The 20388-nt window shown below is 31.0% G+C and overlaps 4 protein-coding genes across 5 annotated transcripts in view; 1 reads left to right on the forward strand and 3 right to left on the reverse strand.

The window, feature by feature from the left end:
* LOC130985259 (uncharacterized) overlaps positions 1-20388 on the forward strand; it is a 920555-nt gene that overhangs the window by 116450 nt on the left and 783717 nt on the right. The gene's annotated exons all lie outside the window — the stretch shown is intronic.
* LOC130985267 (uncharacterized) lies at positions 174-4680 on the reverse strand. Its single transcript, XM_057908148.1, has 3 exons — positions 4573-4680; positions 1532-2383; positions 174-950 (listed from the first exon to the last, which is right to left on the reverse strand). The coding sequence occupies exons 2-3, from the start codon at positions 2372-2374 to the stop codon at positions 414-416; spliced, it is 1380 nt and encodes a 459-aa protein (XP_057764131.1). The 5' UTR covers positions 2375-2383; positions 4573-4680; the 3' UTR covers positions 174-413.
* On the reverse strand, positions 15272-16180 carry LOC130985327 (uncharacterized). The gene is made up of 2 exons (XM_057908258.1): positions 15932-16180; positions 15272-15813 (listed from the first exon to the last, which is right to left on the reverse strand). The coding sequence occupies exons 1-2, from the start codon at positions 16178-16180 to the stop codon at positions 15376-15378; spliced, it is 687 nt and encodes a 228-aa protein (XP_057764241.1). The 3' UTR covers positions 15272-15375.
* On the reverse strand, positions 15272-17918 carry LOC130985301 (intron-encoded DNA endonuclease aI4-like). The gene is given in 4 exon segments (XM_057908210.1): positions 15272-16493; positions 16496-17103; positions 17416-17516; positions 17596-17918. Coding segments are annotated over 4 exon segments (996 nt in total). The 5' UTR covers positions 17712-17918; the 3' UTR covers positions 15272-16322.

Raw genomic sequence — 20388 nt, forward strand, 5'->3', positions numbered from 1 at the left:
CAAGTACATCCTTGTTCGAGCATCTACCGCGGCTATTTATTTTAGCATTTTCCAATGTTATCTCCGCCATATTTTGCAATAGTAGAAAAGTACGTAATTAATTATAAAGTAATTAAGTGAGAAAGAGATAATAGTAAAAGATAAGTAAGGATAAAGTAAATTAGGCACACAGATTAAGGAAATAGCCTTATTTTATTTTTATTTTTTTGAATTGAAACATTATAAATGAGATAACCCAAAAATAAAATTGAGACGGAGAGAGTATAAAATTGCGGCAACAATAGAGGACTTGCCTCGACTCGACATTATATAAAAAAAGAAATTACAAGAAATAGAAATACAATAACATTAAGTTAAACATTCATTAGCATAACAATAAAGAAGAGGCTGAGAGTTGATCGGTACGTCCATGTTTAAAGCGGCTGAGTTGATCTAACGTGAAAGCTGAAGTTGTAACAATTGACGCCAGTGTAAATACCATCACTCACGTCAGTGTAAAGAGTCTTGCCATCGGTGGAGCTCTTGTCTTCCTGAGTGTAAGAATACGGAATATTGCACGTGCCCTTCGTTCCCACATAATCAACCACAACCGTGCTCTTCCCCGGCACAGGAACCGTACCTGTAGCAATAACTTCTATTGAATTTGATTGTTCAGTGCCCCATTCAAATGTCCCATTTATCTCATAATTGACTGTAATCGATGCTTTCTCAATGAAGGGAACACCAGCTTCGATGGAGGTCGTAATCCCCGCCGTCAACGATAAGCTACGTGTAAAAGTGTAAGTCTTCGTGTCTGTGTACGTTATCGAGACTTCCATAGAAGCCTCCTCATCTTGATCGTTGGTCAGCGTGGACGACCCCGCTACGTAAGGCTGCTCGTCGAAGATCCGAGCATACTCCATCTCGTACCTCACGTTGTAGATCTTTCTTCCCAGTACCTGTTCTTGCACCTGCGAGGGTTGTATACAAATCAAATAATTTTGGTCCGATTTGGTCATCTCACGGGATGGGATTTGGACACTAGATGTTACCGTTAGATCAATTTGATTAGTAATTATTTAAAAAAGGGTTAATAGCCCATAAAATATCAAACTTTCATCAAATTCTGGTTTTGCATACAAACTTTAAACTGTGGCGTGATAATTACTAAACTTTTAATTTTATCTGATTTTTCTACTAATCTAAATTCCGGCCAAATTTCGTCCAAAATTCCATGCCAATATTTGACTAATTTGATTTGTACATGTTATTTGCAATAAAATATTTAAAGAAAGCAAATGAGTCGAATTACTTGGCACACAAGAATAAATACGACACGTCAAATATTGGCATGAAATTTGGACAAAATTTGGACAAAATTTAGATTAGTAGCAAAATCAGATAAAATCAAAAGTTTAGTAATTATCATGCCACAGTTTAAAGTTTATATGCAAAACCAGAATTGGATGAAAGTTTGGTATTTTATGGGCAATTAACCCTTAAAAAATTATAATATATATTCAACTCAATTTGATTCGATTACACCCCTAACCTGAATTATTGCCTCATTTATTATAGTGGTAGCCGACGCGCTCAGACAATCCACGGCACCTTCAGCAGTGAGACGCCGGCAGAAGTTGTTGTTGTCAACGCTGCGGAGCGCGATTGAATTTTCATCGACTTTGACAGGCCAGAACTGATTTTGCTCACTGAAAGGATCGACCATGTTAATCCAGGAATTAACTGTATGGCTTAGTGACCAGTAAGCATCTTCATTACCAGCCAGCCTTATTTGGACATTTCCGTTCGGCCTCAACTCGACCAGGTAGCTCGAATCTTCGTTGTTAGCATCATCGGATGCGAACTGCAAGTTGCCGTTAAAATTTTTGATATACTTTTCATTATCTCCTTTGATCGCTATGCGCGGAGGCAGTTTCACTAATGAATTCCAATCCACAAAAGTTAGGTAAGCTTGTTCACTTATGGAGTTGGAGTCCACATAGAAAGCCAAGGTTGCGCTATCCATCAACAGATGCCCTCCGCTCTGAACGTGAATCAAGTAGAAGAAATCATCTACCTTAACTGCCTCGAACAATGTACATGTTGGCTTCGTCGTGTCTTCTTCGGGCTGGTCGGAGTCGGCCACAATAAAGTTGCTGTCTGCCTTCCGCGCCCAATATCTATTGGAATAACAAAATCGGAGGTTGATGTAGTTATTGCTGCTTTTTGATCGCTCAGCCTCGATCTTCACAAGCGTGCTGAACATGTCGGCTTCACCGAGAAGTATGGACCCACCAGTACCCTCTGCCTTGAAGTATGCATTGCCTTTATCACTATAAACTTTTGACTTGATCACGATGAACCTTGGAATTGCGTCTACCGCCAAACTTGCCATATTTCAAACCTGAAAATGTAACGCTCAAATGCTTCGCTATTTGTTTATCAATAGTGCTATTTGGACAAAATTTGTCCGGACAAAACATGATTAAATACTTTATAAAATATATTTATTTAAAAATTTTGGTTCAAAATAAAAATGAATTTAGCTAGTTTTATTGTTTTCTTCATATTGTAATTTTTTAATAATTTTTATTATTTTTATTATTTTTAAAGAACAAAAACTACAAAAAAATAACAAAAAATAAATAAAATGTTGAAATATTAAAAGAAAAACTACAATACGAACAAAACAATAAAACTAACTAAATCATTTTTAACCTTGAACCAAAAACTTTAAATAAATTAATTTTTAAGAGTTTTTAACCTTTTTTGTCCGGACAAATTTTGTCCAAATAGCACTACTCTTTGTTTATACTCCCTCAATCATGTAAAAATAGTCATAATATTTTATGGTAGGATCTCCACAAAAAATACTGCTATTTTATTTATAGATATTACTCCACAACAAATCAATACATATTACCTTTAAGGGAAATATATCAAAAGAGAATGCTAAATGTAGAAAAAAAGAGAGAGACGGTTTGATAAGTTAATAAATTTACTGAATATGCCAACAATTTTACTGAATAGAATAAATTTATTGTAGGCCGTCTGGAGTTCAAATCTTGAAGTTGGTGTTTTTATGAATAAATGTCTATTCACGCGGTCTCTTGATTTATTCAATAGAGTTATTGACTTATTCATAATGAAAAATATAGAATTCTCCACTGATCCTAACCTTTACCTTTAATGTATCAACTTATTTATCTATCCTACCATATATAACCATCACTTTAATTTAACTTAAATCTCATTATTCATTATAAGTGGATCACTTTTCCATTCACAATACATTCAACTGCAATTAATACAACTCTCGTGTCACTTTTACCTAAAATTATTTTTATAGAACAAATGAAGATCTCTCTCTCTCTCTCTCTATCTATCTATCTATCTATCTATCTATCTATCTATATATATATATATATATATATATATATATATATATATATATATAGGAAGAGGTTCTAATAAAAACCTCTGTTAAAATGAGAACTAGGAACCTAATCTTGACCTTTTAAATATTAGATCTAATGGTTAGGATTTAGTCAACAAAAGAAACTGTGCATCTATTATATTTTACTGTACACTTAAAAAATATGCAATTTATGCAATTGAAACCAACAATGCAAAATACTCAAGCAAATCGAAATTGTGCATCTATGCAATTGAAACTGTGCATCTATGCAATCGAAATTGTGCATCTGTAGTTTAATCTTAGCCCTCTATTTTATTTAAATCAATGGCTTTAAATTGGTTCCTAGTTTTCATCTTAAGAGTAGTTTTTATATTAACCCTACCCTATATATATATATATAGGGGCGCGCTCCAGTGAGACCCCCTATTTTTCGTGTAACATGAGTACAATGAATAAGACATATAATACTAATGAACAAAACGTATATCTAATGAACAAGATGTATATACTGATGAAAAATAAAATTTAAAAAATTCTTAATGAATAAGACATATATACTGATGAACATGGCCGTATATACTGATGAACAATGCAGTATATACTGATGAATAACAAAATTTAAAATATTCTTCTCCCTTCAGGATTCGAACCCTGCGAAAAAAAATCACCCTCCGGATACAATATCAGCCATAGGATTGATAAAATAAACGCACCAGATCGTGCCCTAGATCTCACTAAAATTAGGGGGTCTCATTGGAGCGGCCCCCTATATATATATATATATATATATATATATATAGTGAGATTGGTATTTTTCGTGATATGTGAAACTAATAAATAAGTCAGTACATAGTGATTAATAAATAAGGCAATATATAGCGTTAAATAAAGATATTTGAAAAAATAGTAAAAAATTTTAAACCCATGTAAAAATTTTACCCTCCAGATAAATATCAGTCATAGGATATTTTAAATCAATACCTACAAATCAATTTAAGATCTCATCATATACGAGAAATCTCATTGGAACCATTCTCTATATACATGCATCTCGAAATGTCACAAGTGAGATTAAAGTGATGAGCCAATTCAAAGAAATGAAAACAAAGCAAAATAATTATATATGCATATACAAAGAGTGTCTCATATGAATTTGCAAAGAAATTAAGACTTACAAAGAAGAGCCGATATTGAGTTGAAGAAATGATTTTGATTTGATCAGATGGTGTTTTCTCCAACTGTATTTATAGATACATTTGAGGGGCTACTTCGTCCAAGACCCCGTGCTTAATTGTGGCCGTTGTTTTAAAATAAAATAAGAGAATTGAATTTTTCTTAAGAAATTGATAATTTAATTAAATTGACACGTGAATTTAATTAAAATCACGTCGTGTTTCGTTGCTCTGGACCTCTCGATCTTATCTACATGGAATCAAATCTTAGCAGGACCAAACACAGTAGTATACAAGTGCTGCACATGAAAATTAATTCTTATTTTATTTTTATCTTTTTTAATGTATGTTTTTTTTTTCAAGCTGTCGGTTATTTGTATAAATTAAAAAAAAAATCGTATTATTAAAAAAATAAAAATGAATAAATAAACAAAACAATTGTTTTATTTACCAAACTTTAGATGAACCATATATATATATGGTTAAATTTAAGTGAAACTACTATTTTTTGTGAGAAGTAATACTAATAAATAAGTCTGTATATAATATTGTTGAACTGAGGATGAAATCCAATTCACGAGGCCGATCCTTAAAAGATCAAACACATATAAGAGCATCTCCAATGCATGGTGTTTTAGGGTGTCTTAGATGGTGGTCCTCAAATAAGATATACCACTCTCCAATGCATTGAGTCTTACAGGGTGTATTAGATCCTCATTTTCACAAAATACATATTTCTACACTTTTATTTTTAAATTCTCAATTTCGTTAAAATTAAAATTAAACATTACAATAATTAAAATAAAATTAAAGACATAATTAAAATTAACAATAAATATTACTAATTTAAATACAATACAATAAATTAAATAATAATAATTAAAAATGGGGCTAAAAATTAGAAGGAATTTAAAAGGTCAAATCAATTACCTACCCCCGCCCCACGCCACCCCACCTTACCCTTCTCATTCTTCTTCTCCCATCTCTCCTCTCTATGTAAACTTTTAGTTTTTTTTTTTTTTTCGCGTGTCTCTACACGTGATCATCTTTTCTCTCCTTCGCTCCGGGTCTTGCCATCGCCACTGCTTCGAACCACGCCGCATCTCCAGCGCGGCCTTCCCTCCAGCGACCAGGATCGACGCCTCCTTCGATCCGGCCGCTGGAGATGCCCTAAGATAGCTGGCACAAGTATATTTTTAGCAATAAGTTTACGTGAAACCATAGAATTACGGCATATTTCATGTTTTTACCTAGGGGAGTTGTTTAGTACTCCATGAGTGCATATAATTTTGTTACTTTTCTCCCTCCATGAAACTGTATAATTTTTTTTATTTTAAAAACTACTATTACTTATATTTGTAACTTCATTCGTATTTTATATTTATAAAATTTAATCATTTAATACATCTATTTTAATGGATTCCTTATTTCACTCGACTAGCATTTGCATTCCGTGCAATACACAGAAAAATATTTTTTATTTTTATATTTATATAAAATTAACACTAATTCAATTATTATACTTATAAATATAATAAAAATTTAATTTTAATTGAATATATTTGAATGAATATTGAAAAAAAAATCAGAATTATAAAATTTGATATTATAAAAAAACAAAAATAAAAAAATAAGTTAAAAAATTAAACATAAAAATAATTAAAAATATATTTATTCAAAATAGATGAGAGAGGAGAGAGAAATTTATAAAACTTTAATATTTAAACAAATTTAATTTTTACATTTTCAATCAAATATTTTCATAAAATATACTCCATCCGTCCCATTGGGCTTGTCCCATTTGGTTTCGACTCGGTTATTAAGGAGAATATTATTCGTGTTTTAAGTGTGTAGGTAATAAAGTATAAAATTAATAAAATAGGAGATGAGAGGTGAAAAAATATGAGAAAGAATGTAATAAAGTGATAAAATAGGAAATAATGTGATAAAGTGATAAAATATGAGAGATAAGGTAATTAAGAATTATTATTGTTTAGCTAATTGTTACTCTCTCTGTCCCACTAAAAGTGACATGTATTCATTTTTGGGTCGTCCCACTATAAGTGGCCTATTTCCATATATAGAAAAATTTAACCATGTCCCCCTTGGGATGGCCTAGTGGATGGGGTGGTTGCCTGTTGTTCAAAAGGTCACAGGTTCGAGTACTCTTGGCCACAATAACCACAATAGGTGGGATGTGTGTGTGGTTTGTATTATTTATTTAGAAATTATTCATCAAAAAAAAAATTAACCCTTCAAAAAGTGTAGGTCCCACCACTTTTAATCAATTTACACATTCTCCTTAATTTTCGTGTCGAAAAGTTTTGAGCCACTTATAAAAATGGGACAAACAAAAAATGAATACGGGACAAGATCAATGGGACGGAGGGAGTATTATATTAAAGCTCTTATCGTGATCTTTAATTTGATATGCATATTAAATATTTTATAACTAATCAAATTTCACAATTTTGAAAAGAAATGTAACAACAAATAAAAAGTTAAAGAAAATGAAAAGAAAATGAAAAATATATAGTTTAAACATAAACCTTCAATTCTATTATAACTATAAAATTGTTACTCAATTTTAAAATTGATTTCAAATTGAAAACTCCCCTTTTAATATAGTATAGATTTTGATGGGCTCATTTATTCAATTTATATATATTTTTCAATCATTTATTAAAATTTATATGCTTCAAAACACATTACAATTTTTGTAAACGGAGTAACCGAGTAAGTATGTTACTTCTGATGATAACTTTAGCTCCATGTACGAAAAGTTTATCAAACTTTTCATGAGCTGTAATATTGCTTTGTTTGAATAAATTGTTAATTGTTTTTCTTTCAAATAATTTTAGGCAGGAAATAAATTTAAATACGTGGCGCTTTTGGGCTTAAAGTGAAATGTACTGTCATTTCACGTTGTACTAGTATTTGTCATGATATACGACAAACTTTTAATAAATAACTTCATATGAACTTCAATGATTGCAATTATAAGTAATTAAGAAATACTAATATTGATCCACAATTTGCACCTCGAGCTAAGGTTTTACTATTGAATATCTCGTGTGGGTCGTGTGGGTTGGAATGTAGCATCACTGAATTATTAATTTTTATAATAATATTACAACTTTCTAGTATTTTTTTTTTATTGTTTAATGATACAAAAATAACTATTTGGGTAAAGACAGATTATACCTATTCTTATAGAAATATACTAGTACTATAAAAGAGTTAACGGCAAATTAATCTCAACCTTTCATCATTTTATCGAATTAAATCTAAGTTATCTAACCTTTTAAAACTTTGTATACTTTCTCAACCTTTTCATTTGTTTCAAATTCGTTCCTCTTCAATTTTTGCACAAATTCAACTTGAGATCTATCTAAGTATCTTTACTAAATTTCCTGGAACAACTTTATACTTGAAAAATAGTACTTTTGAAATTTTAAGTAACGAAATGCAGTTTTTTTTTATATATTTGTGCTGAAAGCGTCTGACGAGCCACACAATCTTTAATACGTGATTGTATACATTTAATTTGGAATACTTTTATTTATTTTGTGATTGCTCGGGTATTAAATCATTATTCTCTTCGTCTCGTTAATAAAATAATTTAAAAAAATTGGGACACACAGATTTAAAAATATTCACTTCATTTCATCACAAATGTCTCATTTTTCGTAACAACAAAAATATATGCAGTTATTCTCTTCGTCTCGTTAATATAATAATTTAAAAAAATTGGGACACGCAGAGTACACAGAATATGAAAAGAACACAGTTAGCTATTAGGGGTGAGCAAAAACCGAACCGAAGTACAAAACCGAACCGAGCCGAACGGTTTTGGTGCGGTTCGGTCTCGATTCTATTGGTTCGGTTTTCGGTTCGGTTTCAAAAATTAAAAACCGAAAATTTTCGGTTCGGTTTCGGTTTTCAGTTTTTGGTTCGGTTTTAAACCGAACCGAACCGATAGATAAATATATATATATATATATATATATATATATATAAATTTAAATTACTAATTTCCTCAAAACCCTAAAAAGTAAACTCTAGTCCAAATTTTGAAAACAAAAACAACGCCGCTCTCGGCTCTGTACAATTCAAATTGTATTCTTCTTGTAATCTTCTCCAACTTTGCCACATCTCTTCCATTTCCTCCGTTCATCACTTGTCGGTGTCTGCCCCCCGTTCGCCCGACGTCGCCCCGCCGTCTCCCTTCCGGCGCGATGCGCGACTACAACAGTCTTTTGCAGCCCCCTTCCGGCTTCCATCCACGACACGCCGACAAGTCGATAACCCAGGTTCTTCTCGGCTTCCCCCCTTCCGGCGCAGCCCGTCCCCGGTCCCCCCTTTCGGCGACAAGAGCTTCTTCGGCCCCTCTCACTCTTCCCATAAGTTTCACTGTTTCAGCTTGCCTTCAATTCAATTAGACTTAGATTTACAATTTTACACTATTATACTATATGTGAATGTGATTATGTGAGTTTTGTAGTATTATATATATTTCGAATTAGATTTAATATGGTTTTTTTCGACGAAAAAAAAAGTTGTATTGGTTCGGTGGACCGAACCGAAATCGACGGTTTTATCGGTTCGGTTTCGGTTCGGTTTGACACCTCCTATCGGTGCGGTGCGGTTTCCATTTTCAGCATCGGTTCGGTTTTCGGTTTTCAGGATTTGGTGCGGTTTTGCACCGAACCGAACCGATGCTCACCCCTATTAGCTATCAAACCATCTCTCTCTCTTCCTTTCCTCAATAATAGCAGAGTACACAGAATCACGTCATCGCCTTCTATAGCTTGTAAAAATTCATATAAATTTCATAAATTCATATAGCTTGTAAGAATTCATATAAATTTCACAAATTTCATACAAATGATGTGCCTGCCCGATACGATGTGCTCTATCTGTAGCTTATAAGAATTCATATAAATTTCAGAAATTTTTAGATCTACCTTCTTGCTGCCTAGAATGAGCACTCCAGCTTTTGAAGAAGGCGCCGCGGGAGGCGCCGGCGATGCACCAGCGGCGGGCGGAGGCGAGCTGCGAGCCGATGGTCCATTTTTCGGAGAGCGGATCGAAAATGAGCGGCTGAGAGAGGCCGGGGAGGAAGTCGTCGTTGGTGGCGGCGACGAGACGAGCTTGCCGGAGGCGAAGATCTGATCGAAAGAGGCGAGTTGGAGGGTGTTTGAGAGGTGGTGGTTCTCGGCGGGGAGGAATAGGGCGTAGAGATAGAGAGAGAGAGAGAGAAAATGGGGGAAAGACGGGCGGAGAAAAGGGATAAAACCACCAGTTCTTTTTTTCTTTTTAAATTTTAATTATTTAAATAATATATATTTTTTATTTTTAACTACAGAATAATTCCGTCGTTAATATTTAATTATTTGAACAATATATATTTTTTATTTTAACTACGGAATAATTCCGTCGTTAAATTTTGATGATTTAATAATTAAACATATCTTAATTTTAACTACGGAATAATTCCGTCGTTAAATTTTGATATTTTAAATAATTAAATATTCTTTAATTTTAACTACGGAATAATTCCGTAGTAAACCTTTATGACGGAAATTCCGTCGCTAATTGCTGAATATGTAAGCTGTCGTTGATCTGTCGTTAGTCCGTTATAATTTTATGACGGAACTTGATTCTGTTGCTAATTCCGTCGCAATTCGGCTGTTTTTTTGTAGTGAGATTTAAAAATATTCACTTCATTTCATCACAAATGTCTCATTTTCCGTAACAACAAAAATCTATGCAGCCAGATTGTGGTTACCCACAATTTAATTTAATAGAGAAAATTTCAATTTGTTTAATTTATTTTTCAAAATAAAAATAGGATTTAATTATTTTATTGCATTCTCTACATTATAGTTATTTTTATAATTTTTTTTTGCTATTTTTATTTTTAATTTATTTTTTAATAAAAGTAAAAAAATTACAAAAAATTATAAAAAAATAACTATAATGTAGAGAATACAATAAAATAATTAAATTTTATTTTTATTTTAAATAATAAGTTAAATATTTTTTTTCCTATTTAAGTGAATTGTGGGTGGCCACAATGTGACTATTTAGCATTGCTCTTTTCATAATGAGATATCTCATTCTTTTTTTTGTCAAATAAATAAATGAATTTAATGGGTCCACCCACTATATTCTTTCTTTATATCTACTTTTAAAATAATATTTAAATAATTTTTATTAACTCACTTCATCTATTAATTACATATATTTCTTAATCTATGTGCTAAAAAATAATTAGACATTTATTCAAAAAGAAAAAAGTAATGAGTCATTTGTAATAAAAAGAAGGAATAGTTGTTTAGACCATAGAGTGGTGCTACGTGGCACCCCACTTGTTTAATGAGCAAAGAAAACTAGTGCATGGTACCCCACTTATTTAACGAGCAAAGAAAACTAAAATTGTGTGCGTGTGTTGGCCAAGCAATAAGGGGTTAATGCCTAAAGTCAAAGGTTTTGGGTTCAAGTTATCTGTGTTGGCGTGTTGCGGTCATTTAATTTTTTTTTATTTAATATTGTAAATTTATCAAAAAAAAAACTAAAATTGCTTTAAAAAAAGATGGAGGGATTATTTAAAAAGAAAACGATGGGAGGGACCCACATGTTATCTTTACTACAATTAGAGCCCTATATTTTTTATATGTGATAGCCTAAAAAGGAAGTTGAGATATTATTAGTTGGACAAAATGAGTACTATGTATGGATAGTATCTATATATTTTGTTAAATGCTCAAAGTCGGGAATTTAATTATAATTATATGTATTTCCATAATTTCTGTTAAAAGATCAATAATTCAAATACTAATAATTTTTCCTATATATATTTTTCTTGTTTGCCTTTTGATTTTGTGGATGGACTAAATGACTACATCGGCCTTAGAATAGTTTGTAAACTTATAGAAAATTTAAGAGGCCCAAGTTCACCTTTCTTAAGAGAAACGATTTTGCCAAGCTAGTTGTAAACTGAATTATTGTAAAATATTCTCAAATTCATTTTTCTTATTCTACTAACTGTAATTCAAACCAAACTTTTAGTAATAGTTCAATTCATTTTTTTAAGAACAAATTGGAAAACAATAAACAATGCTAGAAGTAATATTTGGAAAATGATATGAGCAAAAATTATATTTAGAAAAAAACAAATTTTTGTTAAGTAATTACTTGATATGAGCAAAACTAATATTTGTTATTATAAGAAGTCATATTTGATATTTGTTATTTCATATGAGCGATATGCAAAAGTAATATTTTGTATGAGAAAAAGTAATTGTTATTAGAAAAAGTCATATTTTTATTAAATAATAATTTTTATTACAATCTTTCTAATCACAAATATATTACTTAAATATGACGTTTTCCAATGGTATGAATTTTGTAAATATCAAATATGAATTTTTTTAATCATAAATATTTGATATTTGTTATTTCATATTAGAAAAATTAATATTTGATACTTATAAGCAAACGTAAAAAAAGTTATATTTTAATTTTCTATTAACATAAATTAGCACAACAAATATTTGATTTTTCTCTAAAAATCTTATTTAAATTTATGAAATGTATTACTAGTTAAGTCTTATTTGATTTTGTGAAGAATATCAATTTTTTTATAAATAATAAAAAATATAAATATAAATAAAAACACTTCGACTAGGAATCGAACCTAAATTCTCTTCGTTCATAAATCAACAACTTATTCATTGGATCACAAAATCTTCATTGATTATTATTATAAATTTTATTTATAAAGTGAAAAAATAAATTGCAACAAAAAATAAATAAAACATATAAAAATATGCTAAAAAATGCTGAAATTTAAATAAAATACATAAAAAATAAAATAAAAGAAGCTTTAGAAAAACAAAAATAAATGGAGAAATAAATAAATAAATTATGTGAAAAAATAAAAATATTGGAAAAAAAGATATGAAAAACACTTTATCCATTGCAGCACAAAAAAAGTAACGAAATAACTAAAAAAAAATCGCATGCTAAACAAATTTTATTTATACAGAAATCTATTATATAATAGGATTAAGCCTTAACCTACGTGGCATATCTAAAATCTCACCATTTCAAAATTTACCTTATATAATCTTCACCATTTATTAATTAATTAATTATTACATTCTATATAAAGATTCATTAATCATAATAAATATAATTAACAATAAATGTATATATAATAATATTAACATTACATATAATCTAAATTAATAAATTTTATTATTTATTTTTTCTAGATAAAAATTAGATTTACATGTCTGATAAGAAAAAAATTATAATCTATATACTATAAATTATTTTAATTGAATGTTAGTGATTAGATGTATATTTGTTATTAATTTTATATTTCTAAATAGCGTACATGTTATATGTATATGTTGCAATATATTATATTGTATGAATATATATATATATATATATATATATATATAATATTTATATTCTTAATTTTCAATAAAATTAATTTTAAATTAAGTTTGAATTGAGACATGCACGTATATGTAAATTATAAACGGGTCCGGTCATTGATTTACATGTTTGCATAATAAGGCACAAATTCTATAAACTGATTACTTTAAAACAAAATCTTATTTAATGTCTATCAAAATAATTAAAATTTTATTTTTATTTTTTGTAAAATAAATCCATACATTTTAGTTATATAGGGAAGAAAAATATATTTTTCATTTCTGCAAACTTTATTTGTTTCTGTTCGTCCATTACTACAATAATAATAATAATAATAATAATAATAATAATAATAATAATAATAATAATAATAATAATAATAATAATAATAATAGATAAATTATGAAATTAGTAATGCATACATGAAGAATTTAGATAAAGAACAATAAAGGATATGATGTTAAAATATATTAGAAATCTTTAATCATGTATCAAATTTATAATAATCTCAATCGAGTGAAGAATTCATATAAATCACCTCATTTCACATTGAGTATTTTTATAAGATTTCACTTGCTCTCCAAATTAAAAATGTACATTTAATTGGCGGAATGATTGAGACTAATACAATTTGAATTGTTTTGTCAATTTAATTTGACCAAATTTATTTAATTAAATACATGGTCTAATTAATTTAATTTGAAAATATAAATTGGTTTGATTAAGTAAATTATTTCTTCAATTTAATTTGATTATAAAATAATATATTTTGTATAAAATTTTAAAAATAAAATTTGGATTCAACATAGATTTTTTATGAAAATCTATCAATTAAATTACTAAATAAATTAATACAATTTGAATCTCGTGTCAACTTTCTTAAGCTACACACGAGATGATTTTCAAAACTTAGTTATGATCTTTCAAACTTCAAACGAGATAATGTTCACGAGTCAATTTTATTCTTTCAATTTTCAGATGGAATGATGCTCGAAACTCAAGATTTGAAGATAATTAATGTTCACGAGTCCATTTTATTCTTTCAAATTTCAAACAAAATGATGCTCGAAACTCAATTATGATATTTCAAGCTCCACATGAAATAATGCACAAAAAATTGTCAAGATTTTTCAACCTGCATACAAGATGATGTTTAGAAGTTAGTTATAATCTTACAAACTAAAGACGATAATGATCTTTAAAGCTACACACAAGATAATTCTTGTAACTTAATTGTGGTCATTCAAAGTTCAAATGAGATGATACTCACAAGTTAAATTTGTTTTTTTAAACTCCAAACGAGATGATTCTTGGAACTCAGTTATAATATTTAGAACTAATAATGCATAAAAGTTTGTCAAGATTTTTTCAAGTTCCATACAAAATGATATTACAAGTTAGTTATATGATGTTAGAAGCTCCAAATCATACAATCTCACAAGTCAACTTTGATTTTTAAAGCTCCAGATAGTGATGTTAAAAAAACTTGACGCATAAAAGTTCATTTTTTATATTTTAAGGTCTAGACGAGATGATACTCAAAAGTCTGATGTTCAAACGTTAGTTGTCGTCTTCCGAAATTTAGATTATGATATGATCCTACAAGGTTCAGACGAGATGATGCTCAGATGAAATAAAATTTTCAATATCAATACATTTTTTAAAATATTATTAAATAAAAATATGCATAAAAAGAATATTTATTATTCTAACAAAAGGTTAACATTTAATTGAGGAATATGATTCAAATTAATATAATTTCAACTATATTACCTTAAATTAAATAAATTTAAAAATAATTTATATAATAAGTTAAAATAATTTTCCGTCGAAATGCGCACTAGTATATAAAAACCAAGAAATAACGCATATACCAAAAAAAAAAAAAAGAAATTTCGCATGCTAACGGAGTCGAACACCCAACCTGAGGAAAGAGAAGTAAAGCTTTACCCACCGCACTAGGCCATTGTTTTATAAACTATGCTACGTATATGAGACCGGTCTCGTACAAGTCTTCGTGATAATTTAATACAAACACATTACTATTTTACTCATTATTATTTACTCATACATATTTGTTGAGGAGCCCATTGGGCCGAAGTCTTTTCTTCAAGCCCATTTCTCTAATGTGTGTGAGAGAGAGTGATTTCTTGTATAATAGTAATTCATAAAATTTAATATATATCTTGTATAATACTTAAAAAAAATTAATATGAGCTACAAGAATGCTACAAAGGCAGCCTCCAAATTAAATGAGCTAAACATGCTAGCAAACTGCGAAAAAACCCAAAAAACCAAAACACAACTAAACCTTAGTTTATCAATAAAAAATCTCCACAATTTATATGGCAACTAAGTAAATAAAAAATGAAAAAAATAGAGGGATCGTGAGACGGCGGCAAAGGCATCTGTCGACATCACTATAGTCGATGGACACGGCCGTCGGGTGCAAAAATCGACCACCCTAACGTCCCCCGTGCCCTCCTTGCACGGCCGGTAGCTGCCGCTGAGCCACCGGAGTTTGTAACAGCGCCGTAGTTCCACATAAGATAGAGCATCTCTTTGCCTGCATATATCCTTTCCACTCTTCTGTCTGATGGCGGTTAAAATAATGGATGGATTTCTTGGAAAAATTAAGACAGTCGGAAAAAAGATTTTATGACTAATTTCTTGGAATAACAAATTATTCCCAACGGAAAATACAGATAGATTCCCTGATAAACAGTAAAGATAACAAGCTACGCTTAACGGCCCTTCCCCTTCAGTCATGTGCTCGTCTTCTTCTTTCTCCTGCTTATTGGTGAAATTAATAATTTAATACAAACACATTACTCATCCATATATAAAATAAATAAGAAAGTATACGTACAGAGACTCACCAAACTAGTATAAGCATAAGGAATTTTACCTCCTCAACGTCTGAAATTCCATTGAGTTGAACAAAGCTCTCAAAAAATAGAATTAGCCTTGGTGAGGTCGAAAAGCAATACATACCAAGATGCTTCAACTTTCCAATGGCATGATCAAACACAGCTAGTTCATCATTCAAGCTTGCAAAATACAGTAGCTCACCGTTTTGTAAAAACCATAACGGCTTCCAAACACCACAAGTATGGAACACAGATTCTCTTGTCCACGATCCTTCACTCATAACCATGCCTAGATACCCGAAAACCGGTTTTCCCGAAAAAGTGGAAACGATATGACTTATGATACCGGATCCAGGCAGAATGAGGATGTAAACTTCAGGGTGCTTCTCTCTTCTACTAATATAAGCGGATGAATAGAAGAAAGGTGGACTATATCATCAACTTATTCCATTTGTCTAGGAAAGCTAGCCATGCTTTATGGTGAATACTGTCAGGTTTAAATGCTTTGAGATCGTAAAGACTGTAATATTCCTCAATAAGGAAGAATCGTCGTGATTTATGACTTCGGAAAGTATTTGATTTAAAGTAATCTAGCATCATATCATGATAACATCTTTTCTACTTTGTATAGACCATTGATAGTAACCATTTTGACTACTATCAAAGTAGAGACTTCCTCCAAATACTACCTTATAAGACTCTACATCTTGTAGAAGTTTATTAGTTACTCGAATACTTAGTTGAGGTAGTCCATGCTTCATAGCTATAGTAATAGTACCATCAGCATCAAAGAATCCTGCAAACCAATTTGATTGAGCATCTAGTGGAATAGGTAGAATTACGGGGATTTCCAGTACTTGACAGACACGATGTAGTTGAAGTAGTCGTGCTGAATGTCGAATATGACCATTTATACAATTCATTAGTTTAATCATACCAAGGTGATTATGTAGTCGATAACGATAAGCTTTAGCACCTGCTCGCATTTTAATACTTCCACCAAGCATAAGTTGGATATATCGTAGTAGTGGTAGATCTTCAAGTCCCATAGTAATTTCAAGAGAAGTATATCCTTTTTTACTAACTTGAATACTTCCATCACCATCGATAATTCCAGCTAGCCACTCACAGAAGGATTTAGGATAAGTTGTTGCGCGTGTAGTCTCTGAGGTTCCTACTAGACTGCTTTTATGTCGTTGCCAATTATAACCTACCCAATAAAAATGGAAACTTTATATAAACTTTTCAGATATGAAGAGCATAAGGTGATGAAAATTGAAAATGGACATATAAAAATTTTCAACACACCAATATAACTGAAAATTGATAATCAGGAATGAGGTGATGATGGCTACAAGAGTTTTCCAGCTGAACTTTTTTTTAGTCTTCATTTCAAAAGTCGTTCTTGAAATTTTTTTTTTCACTAGTTTTTTTCTCTTTTGTTATCTCTTCCTAATTTAACTTTTACACATAACATAATAAACATTGAATTAAGCTTATCACTGAGAAACTTTGCAAATACCTGCAAACCCAGACAATATATATCTAGAGGGTTGGCATAGCTGGTTACTCGTCGGCGGGGCACCGGCGATTCTCGTATTATACTCAGTAGCATCCGCCTCCCTGAACAAAAATTTAAAATTTCGCATATAATTGATATTTAAACAAAACATACAAATTCAAAATTTTGAAAAAATGGAACCTGCCGACGAATTGAGCTCGGGATCCAAAACCCCGCCCTAAGGAGCAATTGCTAGATCGAACACCGCCGCGGAGAGATAGGCGGCGCGTGGCGGAGGTAGCGAAGCGTGCAGCCATTCCTATCCTAATTGTGAAGATGAATTTGGATTCAGCTGAGAGGCCGAGACGGGTACTGCAAAACCAGTCCCAAATCTTTGTGGATTAGAAAAATAAAGAAGTGCGCCGCGTAATGAAGAAGAACAATAAGCGGCGCTGCTGTTAAGATATGAATCTTTCTGATTTTGCTTATATAAAAGAACACTACCCTAGATTTTTTTAATATTTATAGATTTAATTAAAATACGCTATATTGCTACTGTGCTGATTCTCAATTATGCCCAAACCGAAAATAATTACGCTAACTTACTTCTCAACTTAAATTGTTCGATTTATGTGTTTTATTCAGCACTTGATTTTCTTTGTAGCTTAATATGGATGCCTTTGAATATACAAATTTGCACAAATGAATGCTTGTGATTTCTTCTAGATTTGTTGCTTGCTTGATGCTTCAACTATACAATTTCAATTTGAGAATTTTGCTGGGAATATTGATGTTGGGCAAGAGGATGATTAATGAACACATCAGTGCTGGATTTTTCTTGTGACAAGCTAAATAATGATGATTATTAAATGCTTGTTGGGAGACAAAATACATAGGATTGGATCAAGTGATTCTCAAGAATCGTCTATATTTTTGTCAATTGATTAATTAATCCTCAAGAATTTGACTGATTTGGTTGATTAAGCACTATCAGTAGGTATATATATAGGGTGTGTTTACTTTTCTATTAGAAAAAGTATATTTTTCATCATTTTTACATATTTTCTATGATGGATAATTTTCTCCGGTCAGGCTGGAAAATTTATTTGGACAGCCCATTTTCACTCCATTTCTCAAAATGTTGGATAATATTATCCTACTGGGAGGATGTGAAAATATTTTCCAACATTTCCATTTTTTTATCCATCTATTCCTAACAAAGTAAACACATGATAAAAAAAAGCAGAAAAATATAATATTATCTCACATTTTCTTATCCATCATTTTCAAATGAAAATTTTACTATCAAAGTAAACACACCCATACTCTTGAACTTTATTACAATTTGATCAAAGGCGCTCTTGAGGTGAACTGAAGCACGATGGTTGAGATGAGTTGAAACGTGTGGGCTGAGCTGAGCTGAAGTCACTGGATAGATGCTACAAAAAATAATCGAACAATTTACTAAATATGATATTCAAGGTAAAGACAAGTAAAGAGTATACAAACAAAAATTTAATAAAACCTAAAGTATATATGCCTGATGTTGCGTTGGCAAAATGACAATCGACTTTTCATGATTGGCCGCTCCAGTGTAACATTTGTTATCTTCCACACCAATAGCTCTAAATTCAGCTTTACCATTCACCAACAGTCTTGTGAAATGTGGCCTTATCTCATTAATGATAAAAGGCGCGCCAATTTTACGAATGCTAGTGTATATCTCTGGACACACAGGTGCGCCAATCTCCTTTCCAAATATTTTCAGCTCCATCATCACATTTTTAGCATACTCGGATGCATCCTTCAGCATCATGGGCACTCCAACAGGAATACCAAAATCTAAAAAAATAAATTAAAATCAAAAGACATAACAAATACAACAATTTAAGATCACAAATACATAAACTGTAACTTACTATCTGGTATTGCATTTCTCAATGCAAGTCCATAATATAGATACATTGTGGATTTTATGCCGGCAGGCTTGCCGTGCCAATTCCACCCTTTGATTATCAATCTCTTGGCAGCCATCAGACATGTTGGATTCTTCAAATCAGGCCAAACTTCTAATACCTCTTCTTTGTACTTGTCAAACATCTAAAACAAAAATTAGTTAAATACAAATATATGATTAAAAATAGTTGCATATATATATCAAAGATACCTTATTGAAGTTAGGCTCGTCAAAAAGTTTATCATGATCATTTTTCAATTGTTCATATGTAAGAACAGGTCTTGGAGTGGGCCATAAATCGTGTGTATACATCGTCTCCTTGAGCTCCTCTATCTTAGCTCCACGCATCGTGAAGGGCCAACACACCGAAAATGTGAATCATTTGGGACCAATATCTTTATAATACTCGTCCATATGTACCTTCTCAAATATGTCACAATTCATATTCTCCCGTCTACAATTTGAACATATTTGGCTTCAAAAAAGTTAGCAAATGCTTAATCTACAAAAGAAATACATTCAATTCACAATGCATAGCTATTTTTCCTCCATGATGTTTCTTAAGAACAGTAGAAGCTAATCCATTACTCTGAAGGAGATAATACAAAGGCCTTTAAGTGTAAAGTGTTAAACTAATCTTCAACACATAGTCAATTTCTCAAAGATCAATCAGCTTTATTATATTAGGCTGGCACAATAATCAGCTTCCTTTTTAAATGTTGAATACACATTTCCAAACTCTCTATTATGAACATGTTGGTATCTTTATTAGGCACCAACTAGAATCTTTTCAATCAATTATCTCTCTAGCCCACAAAAGAGATCACGTTTAGAACAATTCAATAATCAACTTGAGCAATATCTCTACAACTCCAAGAGTAAGCCATATATATTGTTTAAACATGCAAGCATCAACTGCAATAGTACCTCTCTAAGGTTCCAAGAGATGCTTGGCCTGCATTTTGGGACATACTTTCCGGCAAAGACCACGCTACGTGATCACTAGCTATGGCATTGGCCTGAGATCGTTAAACAAA

This window comes from Salvia miltiorrhiza, chromosome 5 (genome assembly GCF_028751815.1).
Source record: "Salvia miltiorrhiza cultivar Shanhuang (shh) chromosome 5, IMPLAD_Smil_shh, whole genome shotgun sequence".
In the NCBI taxonomy this organism is placed as follows: Eukaryota; Viridiplantae; Streptophyta; class Magnoliopsida; order Lamiales; family Lamiaceae; genus Salvia; species Salvia miltiorrhiza.

Bases quoted from the DNA above. Each gene is read 5' to 3' on its own strand.
- LOC130985267 (XM_057908148.1), bottom strand. From the start codon at position 2,374: ATGGCAAGTTTGGCGGTAGACGCAATTCCAAGGTTCATCGTGATCAAG. The intron at 951-1,531 runs GTTAGGGGTGTA...CAACCCTCGCAG, and splicing joins TAAATGAGGCAATAATTCAG to GTGCAAGAACAGGTACTGGG.
- LOC130985327 (XM_057908258.1), bottom strand. From the start codon at position 16,180: ATGGTTATGAGTGAAGGATCGTGGACAAGAGAATCTGTGTTCCATACT. The intron at 15,814-15,931 runs GTAAAATTCCTT...ACCAATAAGCAG, and splicing joins GAATTTCAGACGTTGAGGAG to GAGAAAGAAGAAGACGAGCA.